The 27,080-nt window shown below is 34.0% G+C and overlaps 1 protein-coding gene, 1 long non-coding RNA gene and 1 other non-coding gene across 3 annotated transcripts; 1 reads left to right on the top strand and 2 right to left on the bottom strand.

Annotated features, from left to right (window-relative positions):
- Window positions 1-1,253: 1,253 nt before the first annotated feature.
- Window positions 1,254-2,236, bottom strand: LOC136985551 (zinc finger protein 84-like; the record flags this gene model as incomplete). The annotated part of the gene is made up of 1 exon (XM_067282857.1): window positions 1,254-2,236. A coding segment is annotated over one exon (921 nt), but the record flags the coding sequence as incomplete, so codon positions are not given.
- Window positions 2,237-14,666: 12,430 nt separating this feature from the next.
- TRNAE-UUC (transfer RNA glutamic acid (anticodon UUC)) lies at window positions 14,667-14,738 on the bottom strand. Its single transcript has one exon. It is a non-coding gene; the product is annotated as a tRNA-Glu (tRNA).
- Window positions 14,739-23,455: 8,717 nt separating this feature from the next.
- Window positions 23,456-25,193, top strand: LOC136985545 (uncharacterized). Its single transcript, XR_010882357.1, has 3 exons — window positions 23,456-23,522; window positions 24,830-25,029; window positions 25,150-25,193. It is a non-coding gene; the product is annotated as an uncharacterized lncRNA (long non-coding RNA).
- The last annotated feature ends 1,887 nt before the right edge of the window (window positions 25,194-27,080 follow it).

Here is a 27,080-nt window from a genome sequence, read left to right as displayed (position 1 = left end):
GACTAAAAGGCGGTCGAAAAATCACGTGACTAATGAACTTCGAACAAGCGGAGACTTAGCCTTACTATAGTAGCGCTATGCAAACAAAAGCGCAGGCCTACTAACTAGATCACATGGTTGTTTTGAAGTGGTCGGTCGAGCTAGGTCTGACGTTCAGTCGCGTTTCAATCTCTGTAGGAAAATGTCCTTGTTTATATTACATTCCATTACTTAAACCCCGAATTTAGCGCGAGTCGATTTTTTAACGGAAAATAAATGGTCGAAAAATATCGCGTTATATTCGGGCTAATACGGTAATATGTAAAATTGTTATATTGCTACATATTGTAAATAAAAGTTTTGTACATAATGTTCTTGTATATTATACATGTGTTTAGTGAATAGGTAATGGTAAATAAATAAATTTGCATTTTACTGTTTTGTTTTATTACATACGTATGACAATATAATTAGGAAAAACCACAGCTTATCCTCTGATACATTTAAATAGCTATAGAAATTTAATCCAGATAAAAACAAACTATTTTAAAATAATTCATTAACTATAAAGTGTGCTATACAATTTTACTCGATTTAGTGTAGTGAGAAATAGTATTTGGAATGAAATAGTTTTGTATTTTTGACACCAGATGAGAGGTTCGAGCATGCCATCAGGTAAAAATAGTTAAATAACACTGATCGAAACGAACGAGTTAACTTACACATATTCGGTGAAAATTTTTACTTCGAATTTCAAACTAACCGAATCCCTTAACACGTGAATCTCTATATCCGCGGCAGGGACAAAAGTACAGTTACCAGCTAACAAAACTTTCCTGTATTAGGGATCAGACCAAACTTTGCAGTCTTAATTACTGATCGAATAAATTAATATTAACTGTAACTAATACGGACAAGTATTGTGACAGAACAATTCTTTATTCAAGGACGTTTAACATAACATTTTAATCACATATTAACAATTCTGGTATTGATATGAAGTTGATAATGAAATTCGTTAAGAGAAAAGCGTGTTTCCAACAAACTTATACATAAACACTGTTCTGTATATTCAAACAAAAAATTTCAGCAAATTCGAAATCTTTAAATTTTGCGTTAAAACCACGTGTGCTAATAAATACCGAGTTCTGTCCATCAACAAAAAAAGATGTATTTTTTTCGAATTTTATAATTCCATAAACATGTGATTATAAATATTGTAATGTTTTTTTAGGTCAATGTTTCGAATGAATTTCTGTGGACATTCATACAGTTTTTACCCGGTGTGGATTCGAAATTAAGCTTCCTTTTCCGTAAACTTGGTCACACTGTAAGACTATTTTCCAGTATGGGTGCGAAGATGTGTAATTAAGTGATCCTTTCGAGAAAATTCCTGTTTACGCTCGTCACAACTGTAAGGCTTTTCGCCAGTGTGAGTGCGAAGATGTCTAGTTAAGCTTTCTCTTTGTGTAAACTTCTGCTTACACTCGTTACAACTGTAAGGCTTTTCTCCAGTGTGGGTCAGAAGGTGTTTAAAGTTTTCCCTTTGCGCAAACTTTTGTTTACACTCGTCACAAGTGTAAGGCTTTTCGCCAGTGTGAGTGCGAAGATGTCTTATTAAGTTTTCCCTTTGCGTAAACTTTCGTTTGCACTCGTCACAAGTGTAAGGCTTTTCTCCAGTGTGGGTGCGAAGATGTGTAATTAAGTTTTCCCTTTGCGATGAAACTTTCTGTTTACACTCGTCACAAGTGTAAGGCTTTTCTCCAGTGTGGGTGCGAAGATGTCTAATTAACTTTCCCTTTGTTAAAAACTTCTGCTTACACTCGTCACAAATATAAGGCTTTTCTCCGGTGTGGATTCGAAGATGTGTAATTAAGCTTTCCTTTCGTGTAAACTTCTGTTTACACTCGTCACAAGTGTAAGGTTTTTCTCCAGTGTGGGTGCGAAGATGTCTAATTAACTTTCCCTTTGTTAAAAACTTCTGCTTACACTCGTCACAAATATAAGGCTTTTCTCCGGTGTGGATTCGAAGATGTGTAATTAAGCTTTCCTTTCGTGTAAACTTCTGTTTACACTCGTCACAAGTGTAAGGCTTTTCTCCAGTATGTGTACTTTCATGACGTTGTAAATTTCGTTTAGATATGAAGTTCTTATTACAGTGTTTACAGGAAAATTTCTTTCGGTTCCTTTTATCTGCAATTAAAAAAATTGTTTTAAATAATATTTTATGTGTGTACGATACATGAATTTTCTTCAATCAGAACAATAATTAACCACTAATAATATTTAACTAAAAATAAACATTTTTATATCTAAAGTAGTTTTCTGCATCAAAACACAATAACCAATTATAGAGATGATAAAGTTCGCGTATAAATATATCGTATTATTAATGTTTTCAACCACAGCTAATCAGAGACAACATATTAAAGTAAACAGTTTCTGTAAAATATTTTTAAAGTGTTCGTATATCTTGATGCTTTTGCATTGATCCTTATTTCAATATCCAAGGAATGGATCTCTCTCCTTCTTCTTCGTTTATATTTTAAAATGAGGAGCATCGATGTAAGTAAAACAGTATCTAACATACAAGTTCTTCTTTAAGCTTGGAAAATATTTTCTTCTAAACTTTGTGTTTCGTCCAAAGAACAACTGAAAGTAATAACGACAGACGAGAAATAAATTCTATAAAATTTAATTTAAATTGATTATTTTAGCATTAGAAAGTTTTATTCATAATCCTATTCATTCGTATTGTTAAATTTAAAAATTGTATAATATATTAAATTCGAATAGAATGAATATTGTATTTTTAACAAATATTTCTTTCATAACACGTTTCCTAAAAGAGGAATTGACGACGTTCAAGTCTGTAAGACACAAATGCTTAAGAGTGAAGAATGGATTTCATTCTTGCAAGATCCAATTTCGTTCTTCTCCTATTGTTACTTTCTGTTCTCTGTATTTTCAAAATGAAAGTTCGCTAAATGGAAAAAATAAAACGATCTTAAATATCAGACATATTCATATTTAAAGTATATCGTATAGCGATTAAAATTCCATTCACTACGCTAAATATTTTAAAATATATAAATTCTCTTCTTTAATTATTTGTAGTGATGTAACGAATAGTATATTTGGCCTCAGCCGAATACCAAATATTCGGCTAGGAGCGTGGCCTGAATGGCCGAATATTCGACTTGATTAACGCACGTACGAAAATTGGCGCGCAAACCGCATTATGGCAAGGATCGCGCACTCTGCTCTCTATTGGACCGCTGTCACTACGATTTTTTCTTCCATTAGGTCTAAATTATTTAAATTAATTAATTAAATTATAATTATTAAAGTTAATGTGAGATGGAGCCTAACGTCTACCTCTAGTGCCGAATTGGTTTATAATTTATGTAATAGCCGTAAATAGCCCGATATGATTCGGCAGTTGTTGGTATTTAGATGTAAGTTATAACTTATAAGTTATTTTATTTGCAATCGATCTTTTTAACTCTAAGTAGTAAAATTTTGTTTTTACTACGTATTTGTAGACTGAATAGTGCCCTAAGGATATACTTTAGTGGGGACATATGGTCTAGTTTCTGCCCAGTTGTGGAACAGTTCAAATATATTATTGGGGGTTTTCTATTTGTGAAGTTTTGTGATATTTTAGTGCTATTGTTTTTGTCAATATTTTTAAAATTAACACGATTTCAAATGTTATCTTTTGCATATAATGAAAAATGCTCATTCTTTGCTTTATATATAAAATAAATTATATATTAGTTACTCATCTTCTAGAAATAGATAAATAATTCTTTCATTAAATACGATAAGTTTCAATAAAACGTTTCGTAATAAATCATTTTAAAATATCGTAAAAAATATAAAAATATACGCGAATACGAATATAACATAATTAACTAAACAATAATATTAATGCCCGATACATTCTAACCTACACGCCATCAATGGCATAAGATATCGGGCTAGATAAAGGCTATAATATTATTTAATTACGAAATAATTTAATACTAGAGTTAGATGCTATTTCTTATTAACTTTAATAATTATAGTTAAATTTTCAGCATTAATAAAAGTTACCAAAATGATTAATTTACTGTGTTTTTGTTATTTCTTACTCCTGTTTTTAGGTATTCGGTATTCGGCCGAATAGTGAAAAATAGGCCGAATACCGGGTAGTAACCGAATATTCGTTACATCACTAATTATTTGCTATTAACAGTGTACACATTTGGTAAAATTAATTTAAAATTTAAAATGCTTATATTAAATTTTATCACTTACTTCATTAAAACAATCCAGCAACCAGTCGCTTAACTTACTGGGAAACATTTAATTTGTGTGTGTCTACCGCCATTTGTTATGATATTCAATAATTAAAAACTTTGTATATTATTAATCCTTTTAAAGTAGCAGAAAGCTTACTTTTTAGGGTAGGGATGAGTTTTATAAAAAAAAATTGTCAATGGGAATAACGAGTAAAATAGTCATTAAATTTGACCTTACTGGGGACATGACACACGACCCTCGTTTGTCTGTTCTTGGAACGTCATATTTTACCGATGGCCACAGTTTCCTTCGGTTATATGTCACAGCCAGGACAGTAATTATTAACGTAAAATAAATTTTCTAACCTAGAGAAAAGTATCAATGATTACCACAAAAACAAGACACTATCCGAATATTCTAACGTATTTCGTTTAGCTCACGCACCCCTTTTATGACGTCATGAAGTCTACATTAAGGAGGATGACCCCGAACTGTTATCTAGGTCAGAGCTACACGAGGTTGAAAGTGAAGAGGGCATGAATAATAACAGAGAAACCTTTCTGACGTCCAGTATTTTCTGTGTATAATGTAAACAAACCTTCTTGAAAATATTAATATATTTAAATAACGTATGTAAAATATACAATAAAGATATGTTTGGTATATTGAGGTAGAGGAGACTTTTAGATAACGCTTATATATATTGTATATAAAATTACAGTATCGGCCTAAATAATCTAAGCTAAATGAAACATCTAAAGATAAAAAAAAAACTTATAAATCAATACATAAATTAATTTATTATGTTTATATTGTTAAACACAGGTTGATTATAGGCTGATTATTACTAATAGGAAGTAATAATTAGTGATGTAACGAATAGTATATTCGGCCAAACTATTCGGCTTGATTAACGCACATATAAAAATTAGCGCGCAAACCGCATTATGGCAAGGACCCCGCTCTCTATTGGCCCGCTGTCACTACGATTTTTTCTTCCAGTAGGTCTAAATTATTTAAATTAATTAATTAAATTATAATTATTAAAGTTAATATGAGATGGAGCCTAAGGTCTAGTGCCAAATTGGTTTATAATTTATGTAATAGCCGTAAATAGCCCGATATGATTCGGCAGTTGTTGGTATTTAGATGTAAGTTGTTATAACTTACAAGTTATTTTATTTGCAATCGATCTTTTTAACTCTAAGTAGTAAAATTTTATTTTTACTATGTATTTGTAGACTGAACAGTACCCTAAGGATATATACTGTGAACTCCGCAAGCACGTGGTCTGCGGGTTTGAAAGAAAGGGAATAACACCCAAAAAAGTGGAAATGAATAGTCGTCGGAAGCGTGTAATTGAACAAACAAAGGTTTATTGGAGACGAAAAACACAATTAATTGTCGATACACGACTCAGTCCCGAAGTCCGATCGCGTTACAATCTTAATACTGTCCGATTATCACCCTCCTAAGTTTCCTTCTCTCTACGCGAGGCCCTATTTTACCCGACAATTATTACGACTAAATATACAAACTTTCTCTTGTAATACAAAAATCGTTGACCACGGTGATACTACAGTTAGTCCTCCTCGTTGTTACATGGTAATCCCTTATTTATTTCGTATAATTCCTTCGATGGAAGTCGATTCCCTTTCAGCGCCGTAATTCACCTATCCTGCGTTCGTCGATTTACCTCTGCTTTCTTCCTCTAACGGCCCGCCACGTCTTCAGGTTGCCAACCAACAAATCCTCAAGACGCAGTCCAAGGTCAAAGAAGAAAGAAAACTCCTCGTACGTGAGTTACACGTGTTTTTATAACTTCCCGCTAGCCGACGTCACTCCGCCCCACGTGACCCCACGACGGGCCAATCACCACAACGAAAGCCCAGCCAGCAGGTAGATGGGGGTATCACGGAAGGAAACGAAAAGGACCCGTACAAAAACATACACGCGACACGACATAAACGAAAAACAAATATATAAAATGAAACAAACGAAAAAAAAAATACATATATATATTATATATATATAATAGCTGCGAAGCGCTACAATACTTTAGTGGGGACATATGGTTTAGTTTCTCCCCAGATGTGGAACAGTTCAAATATATTATTGGGGGTTTTCTATTTGTGAAGTTTTGTGATATTTTGTTGCTATTGTTTTTGTCAATATTTTTAAAATTAATATGATTTCAAATGTTATATTTTGTATATAACGAGAAATGGTCATTCTTTGCTTTATATATAAAATAAATTATATATTAGTTACTCATCTTCTAGAAATAGATAAATAATTATTTCATTAAATACGATAAGTTTCAATAAAACGTTTCGTAAATCATTTTAAAATATCGTAAAAAATATTAAAATATACGCGAATACGAATATAACATAATTAACTAAACAATAACATTAATGCCCGATACATTCTAACCTACACGCCATCAATGGCATAAGATATCGGCTATATAAAGGCTATATTATTATTTAATTACGAAAGAATTTAATACTAGAGTTAGACGCTATTTCTTATTAACTTTAATAATTATAGTTTAATGTTCAGCATTAATAAAAGTTATCAAAATGATTAATTTACTGTGTTTTTGTTATTTCTTACTCCTGTTTTTAGGTATTCGGTATTCGGCCGAATACCAAATACCTAAAAAATAAGCCGAATAGGCCGAATACCGGGTAGTAACCGAATATTCGTTACATCACTAGTAATAATCTAACTAACCCGTTAGCTTCAATCTCTAACTTTCTCATAAAAAGCATTCAGTCATGCTTGATGGGGAATTTCTACTATTTATATCATATAATTGAAGCTTGTTTTTATGTACTGAAGTTATTTAATTTCAACGTTGTCGATAATTTTAAATAAACAATATGACACTTAATATTAATAATTGTGCTGCTTGCTCTTACATTATTATTATTCAACGTATTTTCGATTTGTATTTTAAAGCTTACCAAACACGGCAATCGAGTATTTCAGAACAATTTATTACAATCGTAAATAATTACGTATTTGATTGCTGTTTGTGATAAGCCCTGAAATATTAAAGCCCTGAAATAAATTACCACGGCCTTCGTCTGTGCAGGAATTACGTTGAATAATATGAATTTAATTGTTTTGTTATTGTCAAAGCTCTTGAACCGTTAAATACAGTATAAAGTAATCAATCACACTATAAAAAAATAGATTCGATTAAGTCTGAATGAAATATAAATGTGTAACGAGATAATAAGCGAGTAGTTCAGTTTTTATTTCTGATTAAGTTAATTTTAAATCTATATAATAGTAATTATTTAATGAAAAGTCGATTTTTACATTACAAATATACTATTTCATTTCATCATTTTTTTCTAACCGTTAGAGCTAAAAACTGGAATTGTGTGCGTGAAAAATAAGAAAACGAGAAAACGAGTTTCCTTTTACCTTGTTTTTGGACATTCTTTCAGTATAATTTCAGCGCACTTCATTTCTTCTTCTTAGACCAGTAAAATTCCGTGTCTTTATTTCCCAGTCTTGTTCAATCTGAAAAAAAGCAAGAAAAATAGTATTCGTGCAAACAAGGCGAGTGCTTTGTCCACTACACTATTGTCTTCGTCCACTTGCAGTTTCTTTTCTTTTCCTCCTGCACGTGGTCTAAATCTTTTCCAGGAATAAATTCCCGAACAAGAAGGGTACCCCTCGGCGATGGTAATCTTAATTAAGAAAATTTCCCTAAACATAACAAATCTTTTCCTATCTTCTATATTCTTTAAAATTCTAGATGTCTAATATAATTTTAATTAAACGGTTAAGGAAATAATCAAAAAATATATACAAATTTTATCTATGGCCGAGAGTGTGCTATGTTAATTTACATATTGGGAAAATCGACTGTTTTTGTTATCGAATCTGCTTTTGATAAACAGATTCGATAACAAAAAAAAAGGCCAGTCCTTCGGGTCAGTTTTTCCGTTGTATTTTCTAAAATATAAATTCATATTAGGCGATTATTTTCATATTTTAACGTACTTTGAATTAATTAAAATTAATATTTTATTACAACCGCAATGCAGGATCACATAAAAGATATTCTTGGATTGAAGGAACGCCTGGAAAGCATTGGTGAACAGATCAGAGTCACACTTATGGTGCTATACTGCTATGTAGTTTACCAGAGTCATATTTTACTTTAATAACTGAATTGGAAAGTACGGATGAAATAGAACTAACACAAGGTTATATAACAAGTAAATTGATAGATGAGTACGAAAAGCGTTTACAAAGTAAACAAAGTTCGTCGGGACAAGCCTTAGCGTATAAAAGCAAAAATGCAGAAAAGTGGAACTACAAAGAAAAGAAATTTTTCACTTACTGCCACAAAGTAATCATTATAAAAATGAATGTTGGCATTTAAACAACAAAAATAAGGCGGGTGAAGATGCTTTTAAGAGACAAAGAACAAATAAAAATGTTCACGAGAATTATGATATTAAAGCAACACAAGTCCACTGTTTGGGTAGAAAAGGATAAACAAAGTGAAAGAAAAGTACTAAAGGTACTGTACATTTGTAGGGTATGATACGACAAGTAAGGGATACAGGATTTACACAGGTGATAGAAATGTAATAATAAGCAGATCAGTAAAATTCCCAGAAATAAATATAGGAAAAGAAAATAAAGGAAAACATGAACTATGGAATACTAAAGATATCTTCCAATTTTCCCATGTTAATGAAAGTTTTCCAGAAGAGCAAACAGAAGAAGAAACAGAATCTGTAGAAATGCAAACAGAAGAAGAAACAGAATCAGAAATTCCATTAAGAAGGTCTGAAAGATCAACCAAAGGTATACCTCCAGAAAAACTGACATTTATAGTTGAAGTTAAAATTCCACATAGAGATCCAAAGTCATTTGAAGATATACTGGAATTACCAAAGGAAGAAAAACTAAAATGGGAAAAAGCAATGAGTGAAGAAATTAATTCACTAAAAGAAAAAGAAACTTGGAAATTAGTTGATTTACCACAAGATAAAAGTGCAATTGGATGTAAGTGGGTTTTCAAGACAAGGTATGATGAAAATGGAAGAGAAACAAAATGCAAAGCAAGATTAGTAGCAAAAGACTATGATCAAAGATTTGGAACTGACTTTGATGAAATATTTGCACAAGTTGTTAAACATACAACTATTAAAGCAGTTTTAGCTGCAGCTGCATATAAAGGAATGAAAGTACATCATGCTGATGTTAAAACTGCATTTTAAAATGGAAATTAAATGAAGATGTTCACATGACACAACCTATAGTATTTGAAGAAAAAGGAAAAGTATGCGAGCTACAAAAGGCTATTCATGGTCGTAAACAAGCTGCCAAAGCACGGAATGAGGCAATAGCAACAACTCTAATTAATCAAGGTTTTAAACAAAGCAAAGCGGATACCTGTTTGTTTACTAAGGGTGAAGGGAAAAATATTGTATATTGTGTGCTATATGTGGGTGATATTTTGATTAGTGCAGAAATTGAAATAAGCATTAGTAAAATAGTAGAAATTCTTAAACAAAACTATGATATTACAAATCTAGGAGAAGTAAAGTTTTACTTGGGAATAGACGTAAAAAGAAAGAAAGATGGAAATTTTTTTTCTTAAGTCAACAAAACAAAACAGAAGAGCTTGTACAGATTAATTATTATGCCTTTGTGTCCTTTTTAACTCTATTTAAAATTTATTTTGTATACTAGTACTTTCTATATATTAACAGGACTTATTATACTGGAAATTATGGATGCAGATATTTAGTCTCACAGATCAAAAATAATGTTCTTTATTTAATTTACCCGAACACATACACTTTAAACATGTGTTTCGGACTTGTTAGTCTTTCCTCAACAGGCCTTTAAACGACATTTTCTACAATTAACAATAAAAAAAACAATTCTTTGGTACAATTATAACTAAAATTAGTTAAAAACACAAACATTTCCCGACAATAAATTTAATTGCACAAAAGCATAATAATTAAACATTATTTAATAATCTATAGCCGAATTTCTAGAAAATTGGAGAACGCAGAGAATGGGGAATACAGCTGAAGAAATAACAAATTTAAAAACAGAAATATGGTATTCACAGTTATGTGAAATAGAAGCGATAAAATTACCAACGTTGAGTTTACCAGCGAGTATCAGCAAAAAATTACAACGACATGATGTAGAAAAAATAAATTAATTAATAATAAAATCTAATATAAATTACAAAAAATACAAATTCAAGAAATTACGAAGGAAAAACAAAAGAAATAACGAAGAAACAACAAGTGAAAATTCTGGCAATAGAAGACACACAGAAACAAGAACAGAAGGACTCTTCCGGGTAAGTTTTTCTTAAATAAATATAACAAATTGCTTTTAAAAACAAAAAGGATATCCAACCTTAAAAGAAAAAGAAGAATATGAAAGAAAATTAATATTAAACATGACAGACGTAAAGATACCAGAACCTGTCAGAAGAACATTAAATCAAGGATTAGACTATAATGGACCGGAAACATTGAAAACTGAAGATATCGCAGTTTTTACAGAACATTTACTATGGAAGTTTTTAGAAGAGAAATTTAAATAATGTTAAATTGTTTTTAACACAAAATAATTTAGAAATACTTCAAGGGGATAAAACCAAACAAATAATAATTATGGAAAAAGAAAAGAAAATAAAGCTATTAAGGAATTAATCCAAGAAGGAAGTTATAAACAGCTCAACAAAGATCCAGTAAATGGTCTAATAAAATCGTTAGAAAACGAATTTAAAAATTTAAAAATACAACAGCATGTAACAGAAGAAGACATCGACTACATAAAAAGAAAAGACAACAGAACACCGAAATTTAACATAAGGGTAAAAACTCATAAAAATCCTGTTAAAAATTACGTATATTATAATTTAGAAAAATATTTAAAGGATAAATTAAATTTATTAGAAGTTTCTCGGTATAGTATAAAAAATGTGGATGACTTATTAAATAGATTAAAAAATATAACAATTAATGAAAATATGAAGTTAATATCACTCGATGTTGTAAACATACGATATCCTAGCATAACAATAGAAGATATAGAAAATTCTTTAAGAAAAATAAATACACCAGATTGGATAATTAAATTGTGCCTAATTATAATTTAAAATAATAGATTAATTTACAAGCAATATGTTAAACCAATACAAATATTCAAAATAATTAATTATAAATCCGTGATTCCGGTCAGTACGAAATATAATATATTTAAAATGTATATGAATAAAATAAGGCAAAGAACAAGCGAAATAGAAACACAAAAACAACAACAAGAAGAAATAATTAAAATGTTTATTTTAAACGATTACCCAAAATGTATAAGAAAAAAAATGGCTTGGAAAACTAGATAATGACAAACAACCAAAATCAATAGATAAAGAGAAAAAATTTATTAAATTAAAATGTTCCAAAATTATTTGAAAGAATTAGAAATGTAATTAAAAATAGAATCAACTTAATACCGAAAAAATAAATTCAACTAAAAAACAATTAGGCCTATGTTACAGAAAAGAAGAAAAATACGATATAACAGAGGAGAAAGGAATAGTATATTCATTTGATTGTAATTGCAATCCAAAGAAAACATATATAGGAGAAACTAAAAGATTATTAAAAATAAGATTAAGTGAACATATCAGAGCAATCAAAGGAAACTGTGCAAATTCAGCGGTAGCTGACCATTGTAATACAGAAGGTTGTGCAATTGATCTAAATACGGTAAAAATCAAGAAAAAGGAAAAAAAACAGTTATAAAAGACAACTGTACGAGCATTTAAATATAATTAGGCGAACTAATAAAATAAATAACGACAATGGTAGAGAGATCCACCAATCATGGTTAAGCATTATAAGAAGGGGGAGGAAGAGGTATAAAAGATGTGATGAGAACGTATTAGAATCGAAATTAAGTAGAAACGAACAAACAAAAAGAAGTAAGTTAATTGAAATGATAATATTGTAGATAATAATTAAATTTATCGTTTTAAACTGATTTTAATGTATAAAAATTAGGAATGTGTCAAATTGTACGGTTGCTGTGGATCGTGAATTTAAGTGGAAATGTATAATTTTTAAATTTATTGTCGGGAAATGTTTGTGTTTTTAACTAATTTTAGTTATAATTGTACCAAGAATTGTTTTTATTGTTAATTGTAGAAAGTGTCGTTTAAAGGTCTGCTGAGAAGGGACGAACATGTCCGAAACACATGTTTAAAGTGTATGTGTTCGGGTAAACTAAATAAAGAACATTATTTTTGATCTGTGAGACTAAATATCTGCATCCATAATTTCCAGTATAATAAGTACTGTTAATATATAGAAAGTACTAGTATACAAAATAAATTTTAAATAGAGCTTGTACAGAAGTTTAATTTGCAAGGTGCAAAGCCAGCTCCTACTCCAATGGAAACAGACTATTACAAACTACAAGGAGAAGAGGACCTGCTTCAAAATAACACAAAATATAGGCAGGCAGTGGGGCTCTCTTATATATTTCAACTGTTACAAGACCAGATATAGCAGCTTCAACACACATTCTTAGCAGAAGATGTGAAAGTCCAAGACAGCGAGATTGGAATGCCGTTAAGAGAATTATACGCTATCTTAAATCAACAAAATATCTGCAACTACAAATTTCATCAATGAAAAACCTGAGCTAAGGGTCTACTGTGATGCTGATTGGGATCAAGACAGACACGACAGAAAATCAACATCAGGAAACGTGATATACCTTGGAGAAAATTGCATATCGTGGAAATCAAGGAAACAAAACAGTGTAGCTCTATCCTCAACAGAAGCCGAATACGTTTCTTTAGCAAGTGCTACGCAAGAACTACTGTAGGTTTTACGTCTGACAGAAGAACTTGAGCTAAAGCAAAATCTGCCAATCAAGATTATAGAAGATAATCAAGCAACAATAAAACTTTCACAAAGTGAAAAACAACTTCAAGACTGAAACACAGACACAAAGTATCATCACATCAGAGATGTTCAGAGAAAGAACATAATTGAAGTTGTGTATTGTCCAATGCAAGAAATGGTTGCTGACATCTTTACAAAGCCTCTGTCCAGACCTCGTTTAGAAACTCATAGATGTGCTCTAAATATGCATTCATCGTGTTCGGAGTTAGTGGGGGATGTTAGACGTCCGTGTTTAACAACTCAACGATAGTGCTCGCGAGAAGTGCTCGAGATCTCGTCCCGTTATTTTAAAATTAATATCCCCGTTTTCTTTGGTTTCGTTTTTTCGGTTTTGTTTTTTCTCCGTGTAGTCAACTGCTTTGTGATTTATGTCTCTAACAATAACTTCAATAAAGTATTTTTTGAAGACTGCTGGTACGTATGATTTGTCATCCTATCCTGCGCTGTGAACGGACAAATTATCGTTAGATTATCGAAACTGAAGTTAAATTAACGATGAAAGATCTTAACCTAACAAAAATAAACGGTTTTGTCAGATACTTGTCGTCTTTGTCTTTTCCGCCACCACGCACGTACAGTACGATTGGACCCTAGACCATCACTGACGCGCGAATAACTGATTACTCCTGGAAGTCGGCTTCTTACAGAAACACAGCTTTCCTATCATCAAATGTCGCGGCACGCCACTGCTGGGTATTAATCAAATCGCTAGATTTATGAACACCACGATTAGGCAAAGTTGGTAAAACACTCCTGTCAGTGCTTGCGCGAAAAGTTTTACGCAACACAATTGCTGAAATGCGTGATATTTGACAAGCACGTCTTGGAGAAAACTCAAATACATGTGGCTCGAGTCAGAAACTTGCTGACATGAAATTTAAGCGTGATTTGCACTGGACGCGAAGAACGTGCAACGTAACAAAGAGAAGAGAGCTACGGACGATTCGTCCGTAGCTCTCTTCGTAAGCGTACGTTATCTCGCGAATTGAAAGAGTTCTTCAGCACTTGCGAAAGACGCTCTCCGTTCCGAATAGTTTGTTCTGGTGCAGCCTTAGAACGAAAAAGTAAACGTGTTCAATCGCAAATTTTCGAGCTTTGCGAATACTCTTAGCCCTCTCAATCGCTGAATTCTACGCGAAGCGGAAAGAGATTGTAGTTTTGACAAACGTTTTCTCCCATGTAGTCTAGTGGTGAGGATACCTGGCTGTCACCCAGGTGGCCCAGGTTCGATTTTCGTACCCATTGCTGCAAGTTGGCGCTGCCTATTATTTTTTACTTCCACTCTAACATGCAGATCCGTCTGCAAAAATTTCCACGAAACTCGTGACCTCGAACGTAGGTCTGTACGATTGCTTCGAAAAAGAAAAAAACAACGCCCATAAGATGGACGACTTAGAAACGCAGGAGCGAAAAAATTTCCCACGCCGGGAATCGAACCCGGGCCTCCTGGGTGAAAGCCAGGTATCCTAGCCACTAGACCACGTGGGAAGTCGTTCTTGCTACCTCCACCAACTCTGTTATAATTACACGTTGCGAATCGTTAGGTTAACGTGTCGGCTCGTTCCAATCTAACTCCTGTTCTCTTGCATTTATCTCTAGTCGATCTGCTGCTGTCCGTCGAAAAGTATTCGTAACCATAACATAAGTGCTCAGCAAATTAACACATAAATATAACACCTTAATTTGTTACTGAGAAGAATATATATTTTAAAACAATCGGGCTGAAAACAGATTAAGGTGTTATATTTATATGTATTCGCAACCTTCGTTTCGAGTTCGTAACGAAACTCTCCGAGCTGCGACGTTGTCCGCTCCGCTATGAATAAAGGACTCGACGACGTGCGAACGGCTACGACGAAACAAAACTCTGGTTTACTGCGAAAGTCGTGCGCATTCACCGAAACAGACTTTCTAAAGACGGCACTGCGTGTCCAAATAAATAGTTTGCAGTTCAACTGATGAGGGTTTTATCGTTATGTCGAAAAGCAAACAAAAATAAAAACAAAGTCTGTAGTGAACTCTACGACGTTTGAAATCTGCAAAATAAAACGACTGGCTCGAGTGGAGTTGAACCCACGGCCTTCGCGTTATTAGCACGACGATCTAACCGACTGAGCTAACGAGCCGCGAATGCCAGGCGATTCTTCGAGAATATATTGGAGACCAGATCGACATTTCGTTACCACGAAAGCAGATAATTGAACGAACAATCTGCTTCAACTATTTCCCCCCTATTTCGCCGACAGACGATTAGACAAATCGCAAAATTAACGAGTTTTTTAAATACAGGATTACTGATTTTGCGTTTCACTAGTTTAAAATTAGACGTGATCTGTCATTAGTAGTAACTAATCCACCAAATTCGGGCGATTAGTGAAATACTCTCTCTAATCATGGAGGAAGATTTGTCTTACTTTGCAGAGTCCGTGTATCCATACTATCGATGATTTGTATAAAAATATCGATAAATATTGATGGATATCGCTATCGACAGTATCCCATCTAGGGATTGCAACTGCTAGATCTCTCATCCAGCAATCGAGCTGGATCCAGCACATTCTTCGGCCTGCTGGATCCAGCGCTGCGGATCTGCAAATTCTCAACTTTCTAAATAATGGCGCAAAAGTCTACGTTGCCGCTTTGCTACGTGCGCTAACGCTCGGCGGCGAGAGAGACGTTGCCGTCCAGTGTGGCACGTGCTACACCCCTTCTCTATACCGCACCGCCCGCCCTTTTACCTCTGCTGATCTAATCGCCAGTTGACTTTCCGCTCTAGCAGTGGCGTAACGTGGGTGTCGGCCGCCCGGGTCGGAGGAAACTTTCGCCCCCTTAAATAAAATACGGGGAATCTCTACAAGTCAGTACAGACGTGTTGTCAGTCGCTACAATGAGCAAGATGTCATTATTATACATTTATTTAAAGAAAAGGGATTCCCCAGTTTCGTCACAGAATAAGTAATGAAAAATTCCGTGCTCATTTCAATCGGTCCGAATCGTAGGTGCGACAAAAATATGAAATGAAATAATAATATCTTGTAAAAATTTGAATTATTATTTAATGTGAAAAAAATGCCGCCCCCTAAAAGTGCCGCCCGGGGCGGCCCGCCCCTGCCGCCCCACTACGCTACGCCACTGGCTCTAGCTAAATAAAGTGTCTTTGCGCTAAATAAAATAAGTAACTCCTATCCTAGTCCTGGTGCATAATTCTAATTTACGGTCGGTTGTGACGTGAATGAATCACGTGACGGAACGATTTATGATTATTTGATGACCTGAAACCAAGTAGCGTAGAGGCAGAAAGGGCCTTCCCGCAGCGGGATATATATGCAGTTCATTAAGAAGTAGGTTGGGAGACAACACCAATACCATTTGTTTCTTGAGATCCTACTTCCAGAAAAGTAAAAAAAATAACAGGAGTGATTGATTTCATTTTATTTAATCCTTTAAAATACTTTATTCAAGACAAGACTAATATTTTATAACTTCTACTGTAATTCTACTAAGTAAGAGTTTTTAACTTTTATTCTATAAGTGGTTAGTGGGCAAGGCTAGGCAATTTTATTGCGAAAATTAGTGAGAAACTGAGACTACCTAGTTAGTTAAATAGTTAATTAAATTAATGAGTATCAGTATCTTAGATATATGATGATACGAATGTATGTGATTCGTGATTGTGATAATAATAACTAACTACCGGACTACTACTAATTACTTACTCACTACTTTACTAACGCTAATAATTAAATTGGTTACAAATAACTACAGACTGATATGTAGAAAACTGGTAAGACTGATAGCCACTTAGCCACTGATTATCCGTCCTTACGTTATTATAATATGTTAATATAAATTAATATATTTTTGCTATTATTTAACTAAAAGATTACATTATAATTATAATCTAACAAAACATTTAAAGTTAATTATCTCTGTCTCAAGTGTCGAACTGAATCTAAGTTAAGTTTACTACCTAAATGTGTAAGAAGTTTTACTGATTTATAGTCACCAGTCTAAATAATAAAAGCTTCTTAAGTATTTTTAAAAAATGTTTTATTTGTTTAAAAAAGAACCATAAATTGCTGGATAGATAGATAGACACAACACTATTGCATCGAAAATACATCCGCGCTGGATCCAGCTGGAATGATGTTGGTCCAGCAAAAATCCAGCCGGATTGATAACACTGCTGGACTGCAATCCCTAATCCGACCATTATTCGTAAGTTCCGAGTGTAATAAAATATTTGAAAGAATATTTGTAGGAAGTGAGGGAACATGTGATGTCAGTGTCCTGTATTATGGAACTTTATGAGCACGTCCAAAATTTTTATTTCTTCACAGATATACGCTGTCGTGTTTTAGTAAAGCTTTTGTTGTTTATAATGCATATGTTACATCTGATATGAAAAAATGGTTAATGTTACCTATGGTTCCAAGATGGCGACGGGGAAATTTTACCCGCGATTCAAGATGGCGACAGGGAAATTTTACCCTACAGTACGGAGATCACGTGACTCCGAATATGTACTAATATTAATTATTATTAGTATATATTCGGAGTCACGAGTTTTTTGATTCGTCGTCGCTTGTGACTGGTCTTTTCCTACTTGTATTGGTTGATTCTTTCTTCTAGATGAAACTCTCGTTGATTTCGGAGCCAATGGTGTTTCCTTTCCCTTTAATCCTTTAACGCTTTCAGACGACATTCTCTTCGATTTCGGTGGGAATGTTGTCACCGTCTCGTTTACTACTTTCCTAGGTTTTTTTTTTTTTTTGCAATATTTGATACGGGTGCAGAAGGGACAGTCTCTGGCTCTATCCATTTCGGTGCTGTTACGGCACCAGGATATATTATAGTCAAATGTTTTGCAAATATTTAAAATCTTTCCCCTAGATATTTTTCAGGTCATTTCAGAAATTTCTTATACACGAATAGGTACATATATGAGTCTGATAAGTCTGTAGTATAATGCCAGATAAAGGAAAGTATACAGCCCCATGAAATATTGGCAAATTTACTCTTAAACGTACCTTCGTACGCTGAAAACTTACTTCCACATTTACTGCATCTTAAATAGTATAACGTTCGGTCGCGGCGATAATATAATTTGCATCTTTTTTCCACACGAATCGCACATCGACGCAGTATGCTGAATTCCTAGTTTTACTGCGAACTTAAAAGCATTATCGATATCATTTGCCAATCCTAAATCTTCGTATTCAGTTTCCATCAGTTTATAAAAAATACGGGTCGTACATCTCGACCGAAATTCGTCCACCTCTAGACCCGCAAATTTCATTGCAACTGTACCAGTTAAAAAGTAAGTAAATTAAAATGTTAATTTTTTTAGCCAAGAATTAACGAAAACTTCCTTACCCCATTTTTACAGTATAAAATATTTACCTTTAACACTCTGTTAGAAAAGAAATTTTTCCAAAAAAATGTTACGATATTTCCTCTACACATTCACACCACACTGTTAAATTCCACTGACTACAAGTTAATTTGCATAATTCCACGGAACAGCTCCCTCTATCGTCAGTATACTTTACGACTCCGTTTCGAGATTACAGGATACGCGGCCATCATGATTCTGGGGTAAAATAATTTCCCCCTGTCGCCGTTGTCTCAACTCTAGGGAAAAACCCCCCGTCGCCATCTTGGATCTCGGGTAAAATTTCCCCGTTGCCATCTTGAAACCATAGGTAACATTAACCGAAAAAATGTATGCAAAAAGTCAAGTTAAATTTTTTGGGCTGCAATTTTAAAAAATTGTTAGACCAATAAACTGTCACTGTAATCCTTCTGTGTGTCTTATGTCTGTCCTGATTTAATCTTAAAAACTGTGTTAGACACTTTTTTAAAAATTTTTTCGCCCTCTGGGCACTAAGAGGGCCTCTTTTTAACATGCCCATTATGGGTTCGGCGAGGCCCACAATGAAACGGTCAGGTGGTGAGGGACGGAGCCCAACATATCCGTACAGACCACCCCGGAAAAATTCCTGTGGGTTTGTCGACTCGTCGGGAATTGAACCCGAGACCCGGGCTGCCCCCTTAATTGCTCAGTCATCCGGCCTTTGTGTTAGGTTCTGAAGATGAAAGTTGAGATCTGACGCAAAAGGCGTAGTGGCAGGAGGCCCCGATAGACTATATACGACCTTCCGCTTTGAACTAGAAGTTACGTTATTTCAATTTTAAATTTTTCTTTGAAAACGAGTTAGACAATCTGCACGACTACGTTGCTAACAGAAAAAGTATAATGTACAGGGGCAAATGACCTGGAAATGTCGAAAAGTGCCCCACCGGTGGGCGAGTGGACTCCGTCTCCGCTCATTTCTGGCGGAGACCAGACCCTAAACACCGGAGTTCGATCGGAGGTTCGAACCTCACTCGGACGAGTTGGCAGCAGGAGTTTTTCCGGGTTTTCCTCCTTGCATATGACGCCTGAATAGGGGCCAGCTTCCCCCCAAGTCCTCCCGGAAGGCACTTCTATCTCCCTTTCTCGCGGGGGCCGTCTCCTATAAGGCCGACTTTGGTCGCGTCCGTGACCTCTCCTCTGTCTTCTCGGATTGGCTGTCTTCTATAAGGCCGACTCTTCCCACTCTGTTCTCTTCCGGCGTAAAGGCCTGAGTAGCCGCAGACGCCTCTAGAATACGAATACGAAATGCCGAAAAATGCGACTATGCAGCCTCGAGCGAGCGAGAATATGTAGAAAGAAGAGGTTATGATGTTTCACGCTATCTGTTTCTCGCTCGCGTTTATTACGACCATACATATGAGAACGAGAAACAGAGAACGTGAAACGTCATCGCCTCTTTTTGCCACATATTCTCGCTCGCGTCTGCATAGTCACACCCTTAGACGTTAGACACATTTTCTAGCGAAGAAACTGGGAACGACAGATTCATATAATTATCATATTTTATTTAAAAACTTTGATGTTTTTAACAACTATATTCACAATATTCTCAATCATGGCAGGCAACCGAATAGAGGAAGCGATTAAACTACTTGCTACGACACTCGGGGATTCCGGGTTCGCGTTTGTGTCAAGTGTTTCCGTGGTTAAATTGACTCGTAGGATATATGCTCGGTCTCTTCTTTAGTTTGACCGTCTGTATTATACGTCTGAATGAACTCACGAAGGATGAAGAAAGAGTCTTTCTTTGCTTAGTTTGCGCCTGCTTGTTGGAGAGGCGCGAACCCGCAACCAACTATCGGTGTTCAGTGCTTTTGTCCACTTGGTCACTGGTTGGGAATTGATTTCGGTAAGAAAGCGTTGTTGTAGCATATTAATTCAAATGTCTCATATAGCTCCGTTGCATTCGTTATCTTAATAAATCGTTTTAGTCATTTACACATACATTCTGTGTAGAAAAAATCAAAATGCAGAAATAATATACATGGATTATATTCTGTGAAAATCCAGATTTTTCATGCAATAATGTAACAAGTGGAAATTTTAGCGCATATTTTACGATTTTTAAGTTAAAATTTTAGAGAAACTCTTTTGAATCGCAATAAAATGATCGAATAAACATACAATTCTAATAATATATAATTATTTAAAATTCATTTTGATTAAATTTCGTAAAATATTGAAATTGAAATTGCAAAATAACGATAAAATATGTAAATTCGGTACTTCCAATCTGTTTGTTTGTTTGTTAATTTACGGTAACGCAATGCTTGGGCGATCAAACTCGGATCCTTCAGAAATAGTGGGATGTTTTTTCCCACAATCATCCGGATGATGATGCCTGCTATGGCATCAACCTACCGCTCTGGGGACACAGGATGGAATCTGGCTAAGCAAGTCCAAGAATTTTTTATACGCGACCATTCCGGATATGTCGAAACCCGTCCCTCACCACTGCAGTCCCATTGTGGGCTCGAAAACATGCGATGCGTTTTTTTAATTCTTTTCAACTCATGAACACTAAGAGTGTCGCGTTTTAGCAAATCCATTATGGGTTCGGCCAGATTCGCAATGGCGCAGCAGGAGGGTGGTGAGGAACGAGACTCGACGTATCCGTTTTCCGACTCGTCCAGATTACTTTCCGGTTTTCCAGACCGGCAGGCTGCCACTCTTAATCATTCTGGCCGTCAACCCGTGATGGATATAAATAAAACAGAAGGCCCGCAGATCTCACAGCACAGAAAAGCAAAGAAAAACCATGTGTATAACCCATTTTATATTTTATACATTGCGTGCATTGTTAGTAAAACTATTACAAGGATATGGCCTGCAATTTGAAAATATTGTTGACCTATAAATTCTTACTGTTGTCCGTCAGTTGTCTATCTGTCCTTAATCTCGAGAACGATGTTAGATAAATAAAAATCAAGACCAAATATGGAAAGTTTAGGGCAGGAGGTCCGATTATTATATTAATTAAAATTAATTATTGTTAATTTACTTGTAATCCGCTTAAGAACTTTATATAAGAAGTGACGTTCCTCTACATTAATTAACATAAATAAAAACACGTGTTCATAAATTCTCTACGTAATAGATTTTGTGCTGTTAATAATAATTTAGTAATTCGGGATTCGTTTTGGACATTAAAACCTGTCCAAAACGAAACCTGATTACAACGGAAACTTCCTAAACAGGAACGGAGTAATTTTCTGCTTTGAAAAGCAACCCTGTTCGAAACGAAACCTGCCAAACTGTAAAATATATTCGCTTCCGCACGATTTCGGTTTACACAGGTCCTACTGTAAACCCGTGTAAATCGTGTTATATTTTACTTTTATTTATAAAAGGATGTTTTATTAATTTTTCTAAAACCGCGCTGAAAGTTTTAATCATCTTTTAATTTAAAAAAAAAAACACGTGACTTTTGGCTCAATCTAAAAGTTCGTATATAATTAATCTGGACTACGGGCCTTAAGTTTTCCATATTTTGTTATGAATTTCATCTATTTAACTCTATTCGAGATTAACGAAAGACAGAGACAGAAAGTCTAGACGGCTGGGAAACAGTGGGAATGTACAGGTCTGTCTGCAATTTTCAACCTGCAGACACACGTACCCACTGTCTACTGTCTTTCGTTCGTAAACTCGAGAACGGAGTTAGATAGATGGAAATTAATATCAAATATGGAAAGCTTAGTTGCCAGAAAACCGAATTTACTATATATCAATTTCCGGTCTTGGCCGGAAGTCATGTGATATCGATTCAAACTTTTTACCCTACTATATAGAACAATAAATTCGGTTTTAGAATTGATCCTTATGATAAACTGAGATCAATAATGTACCACTCGACTTTATAAGGTATTCGTGTGTTCTCACATTTTCCGTACAAAAGTCACGTGAAAAATAACGTCATTTCATGAAAAAAAAAAATCACAGCTTCAATGCCAAAATTTATATTTATTTAAATTATAATCAAAACTTACAACCCGGCATTGTGACGATTAGTTTGGTCTATTTAAATGCAGCATGTGGCAGGCGGGCGATCTGCTGAGAGGGGATGCTTCCAGGGAGGACTAGCCCAATTTACGCGTTGTAAACGTGAAGAAACCCAGTAAACTCCACTTGTCGGCACGTTGTTCAGAGGCGAACCCACGATCAAGTAGCAATATTCGATGTTTTATCCAGTTGGTCATTGCTTGACTGGTGTTATGAAGATGTCACAATAAGAAATTTCGAAGTAATTATTTAAGTAATAACCAATAAATTAGCACAAACAGCTCATTTATTGGTTATTACTGGGCCCTAAAAAGTAAGGGTCCTGTAGTAAATTAAATTAAAGAAAGTAAACGTATCAAACCATTGTAAAGAACTCCTACTTCTGGAGTCTGAAAGAAATTCTTTCTCTCTTTTCTCTGGGCGTCTCAGTTAGAAATACATGTATATTATGCTTCGGCCACATATTACGACTAAAGATGACTAAAAATTGCAGACGTCACAATAAATAATTACTCGTCTTTAAAGCACAACGAATTGTTATATGTAATATTTTTGAATTTTCGATTAAATTTTGTTAATCATCTAACTATATTTAGATAAGAAAAATTAATGTTATTTAAATAAAATTTATTTTTTATTTATTATTAACCTACGTCTGATTTATAAATTATGTAAAAATTAAGTTGGAGTTAAATGTTAAATGAGTTGACAGCACGCGCAGCTGGTGTTTTCGTATGGAATATAAAAGAATCTACAAAGGTGCTCACACACAAGGTTTTCAATATCTGGAACGAGGCATAGAACAATTTATAAAACATAAAGTCCAGTATATCTGAATAGATTATAACAAGGTAAGTGCTGTGTTTTATCCTTCTTGACCATAAAAATATGGGGATGAGGAAAACGCAATATATATTTTAATCGTCCAATTGGAAAATAATTGTTTATTCTTGTTTCTCTTCTCGTTTACAATCATAAACATTTAATTTTAGTAAAGCCATTTTCTTGTCAGGGAAAATCTTTACTTATTTTATTGCGATGTTATAGAATACAACGTAGGGAAAGTCTGGCGAACGTTCAAATTTTGATCGTCTCGGCTTTATTTGAATATCTAGACGATGTGACACGTCAGCAATCGGAAAATGTAAATTACTCCCTCACAAATTGCGTGTTTGTGTGTGCGACAACGTCTACTTTACGTTATATAAGACTTAATGGATAAAAGGTTTATTTTTACATACGGTAACACTGCCAAAAAAAGTCGTTATTTGTATATATTATCATTATTACTATTAAATTTTGGTGGTTAAAGATTAAGGGGTGTGGGATTTGGTTTGATTTTATTCGAATCCGGCAACGTGACACATGCACGATCTGCCCAGGGAAGGTCATTTATAGGAAACTGGCCCCTATCTACGTATTACGAAAGTGAAGAAAACCCAGAAGACTGCACGTAGCCAGACATTGGCGAGACGCAAACCGAAGACCGACTATCACTATTCACTAGTGTTAACCACACGGCCACTAATAGACGTCTAGAATTGTTACCGGTGTTCAATGGCTAACGCCACTGACCAATCACTGATTAGCTAAGAGGTTTCGGAGATACGTGTTGTTATGGTACCATGTATCTTATCTGAAGTGAAGTTTAATTCGATGAAAATTTTAGTTGTTATTGTCAATTTATTTAGAAACACACTCCTACCTTCGAAAATAAGTGTTTTGTTTTTCCTTATAATTAATCATATAAAATTAAATTTTATAACGGATGGCAAAATACATGAATTTAAATTATTAAATTATGAATCATGCAAGAGCCTATACATAACGTGTAACCGCCTTTATCTACAAACGCTTTGGCATTTTATATCAAAAATTTAATAGCATCGATGCCTCTAATATGCAAATCTCCAAGCAAAATTTGAGAAATTTTCGACAAAAAGCACAAGAGTTACTAAGCTTGAAATCTTGCTCCACACAAAAATTTCCCTTTCTTTTTTCTTTTTCTTTTTCTTTTCTTTTTTTTGTTTTTTTGCTATTGTGGATATTTCGAGATCCCATGAGTCCGAAACGGTATTGGTGGATCGCCATACTTTCCCTGTTATTTTTCGATATATTATTATTTTAAGATGTTCTTATATTTTAATTTACCTATTAGGATATCAGCACACTCTCTGCTGTCGTAGCATATATAATTAACTCGCCAACATACAAACCTGCCACACAAAATGAGAGCATCAATGCTAGTGTTATTCATATTTACTATTGCTTTCTCTTCAATTAATTGCATGCAAACGTCGGATATTAGACCAGAAGATCCATATCAATTTATTTCACAAGCCTACGATCGTGGTTGTAGTAAGTGTTAACAACACTAACTTTTGTATGCAATTTCATGTCTTGCTCGTTAAGATTATGGAAAATTTGATGAAATTTTACGAAAATATATTCTGTGTTTATAATTTTTATTTTCATTAGAACTGAGTACGAGGAAACAAAGAGAATTTCGATTTTGTCTGATTGAAAATCACGCGGACGTCGTAAGTTTTTTAAACATTTACAAAATTTAATTTTAATTAAAATAAATTCGTCAGAAAATAATTTATTATTATTTCATATTTAGTTCTCGGATCTCACTAAAAACTGTATTCAACAACAAGCATTCTCCTATACGTTTGATGAGGTGATTGAGTGCATTTGCTGTCTCCAAAAGACAAACCAAACAGTAACTGAATCGTGTTTCTAAATATTATGTTATTTATTATTCATTTCATGAATTATAAGACATTTATATTAACAGAAATATCAGAAAATTCTGAAATGTATCAGTTCAGCTCAATATACTCTCAGTTTTGAGGATCCGAGCACCTATCCGGTGTTCCAAGTAAGTATAACGCGTTTAAATTCATATAAGAAAAATTATTAATTGTAGAATAAATTAATTACAAGGCAAGCTCAGTAAAAATAAACCGAAAAAGCCGTTGAAAATCGATGTCAGCAGCAACAGTAAGTGTGACTGAAAACACTGTAGATGCGCGATAATAAAAGGCCACAGGTGGATACTAGGTGTAGTATACACTAGGTGTATTATACAGCTAGCTAGAATATACTACATACAGTGGCTGTCACCATAATTACAGCGCTCTTGGTGGCAACGACGGATACTATCTATCGCCATTTTATTTTAAGTCAAAACATCGAAGTGTACCACGTGTTGCGTAAGATTGTCAAATTAGAATTCTATTTTTCTCATCTAAATCTAAATTGTTTTGTTCGCCTCTAGATTTGAGACTTAAGCAATTAGATAAATGATATAAATCTAGATTGTTTCATCTCGAATTTACATACTTTCTACATTTTATTTAGTTATTATAAAGAAGATCAGATTAGAGTTTAAACTAGTCGGTAAAGTACTTAACTCTCAATATAACAATATATTTTTATAATGTAAGTACGAGCCAGGTCTCGAAGGGCTTTACTCTCGTACAGTACATATAATTGTTTATTTATAGTGTGCTCAGGTCAATCTCATCCATACTCAGTATATTGTTCATTCTATTTTCGGACAGTATTTTCTTCTTTTCCAGAATAGAAGTAGTGTTCTTGTGATTCTATTACAGTTATAGTTTGTTCGTGAAAATTTTGGTTTCAGCTTGTGAAAATATTTACAATGAAAAAATACATTTTGAACTTTGTCGTCTTATGAACTACATTGTTGAAATTAAAATCTTTCTAAGAGGTAATAAAGAGCTAACAATTGTAGGAAATAGTGCATTTTCCCATCAAAAATAGACAAAGCCGAGATGCCAGTAAGAGCAAAAGTCTAATATGTAGAAACTACATCATTGGGATGTGTACAAATTGTGCACGATCTGCATCGTTCTGGATAACAAAAGTATATTAACCAGGGATGACTCCGGAAAATTTAAAAATATCTCCACCATTTCGCCAGTTTTTCGCCACCAGTTTTGGAAACATCAAGAGGTGTGAACGTGTGACAAATCTCGATTAGAATCCGAATTGATAAAACTTTTACTCGTAAATAGCGTTTACAATGTTTTTAAAAACTCACTCCTATCCCAAAAATATGTCTTTTGCCTTTTAATAATAATTAATCTTATAGAAACTATCTATATAAATAAAAATGTGATGTTCGTTTGTTCTTAATAGCTAATCTTCGAAAGTTCTTCACCGATTCCTTTGAAATTTTCACACAACGTTGCATTCGATTACGGGTGTGTTTTTATATAATATACATGTGGAAATTCCCCCTACCGGGAGGGAGAAGAACAGGATTAAGGCTTACCGTGAAGAACTCGGCTTCCTTCTATTATACTATTTTAGAGGCGGTCTTTTGCATTTTTGATTGCGTTTTAATAGGGTACGTGAAGAGAATGTGCAGTAAGAAG

The sequence above is a fragment of the Centruroides vittatus genome, unplaced genomic scaffold, assembly GCF_030686945.1.
Source record: "Centruroides vittatus isolate TY-2023 unplaced genomic scaffold, ASM3068694v2 contig_1213, whole genome shotgun sequence".
Classification (NCBI taxonomy): domain Eukaryota; kingdom Metazoa; phylum Arthropoda; class Arachnida; order Scorpiones; family Buthidae; genus Centruroides; species Centruroides vittatus.
Note: the sequence above shows the minus strand (reverse complement) of the source record. Positions and strands in the feature narration are given on the sequence as shown.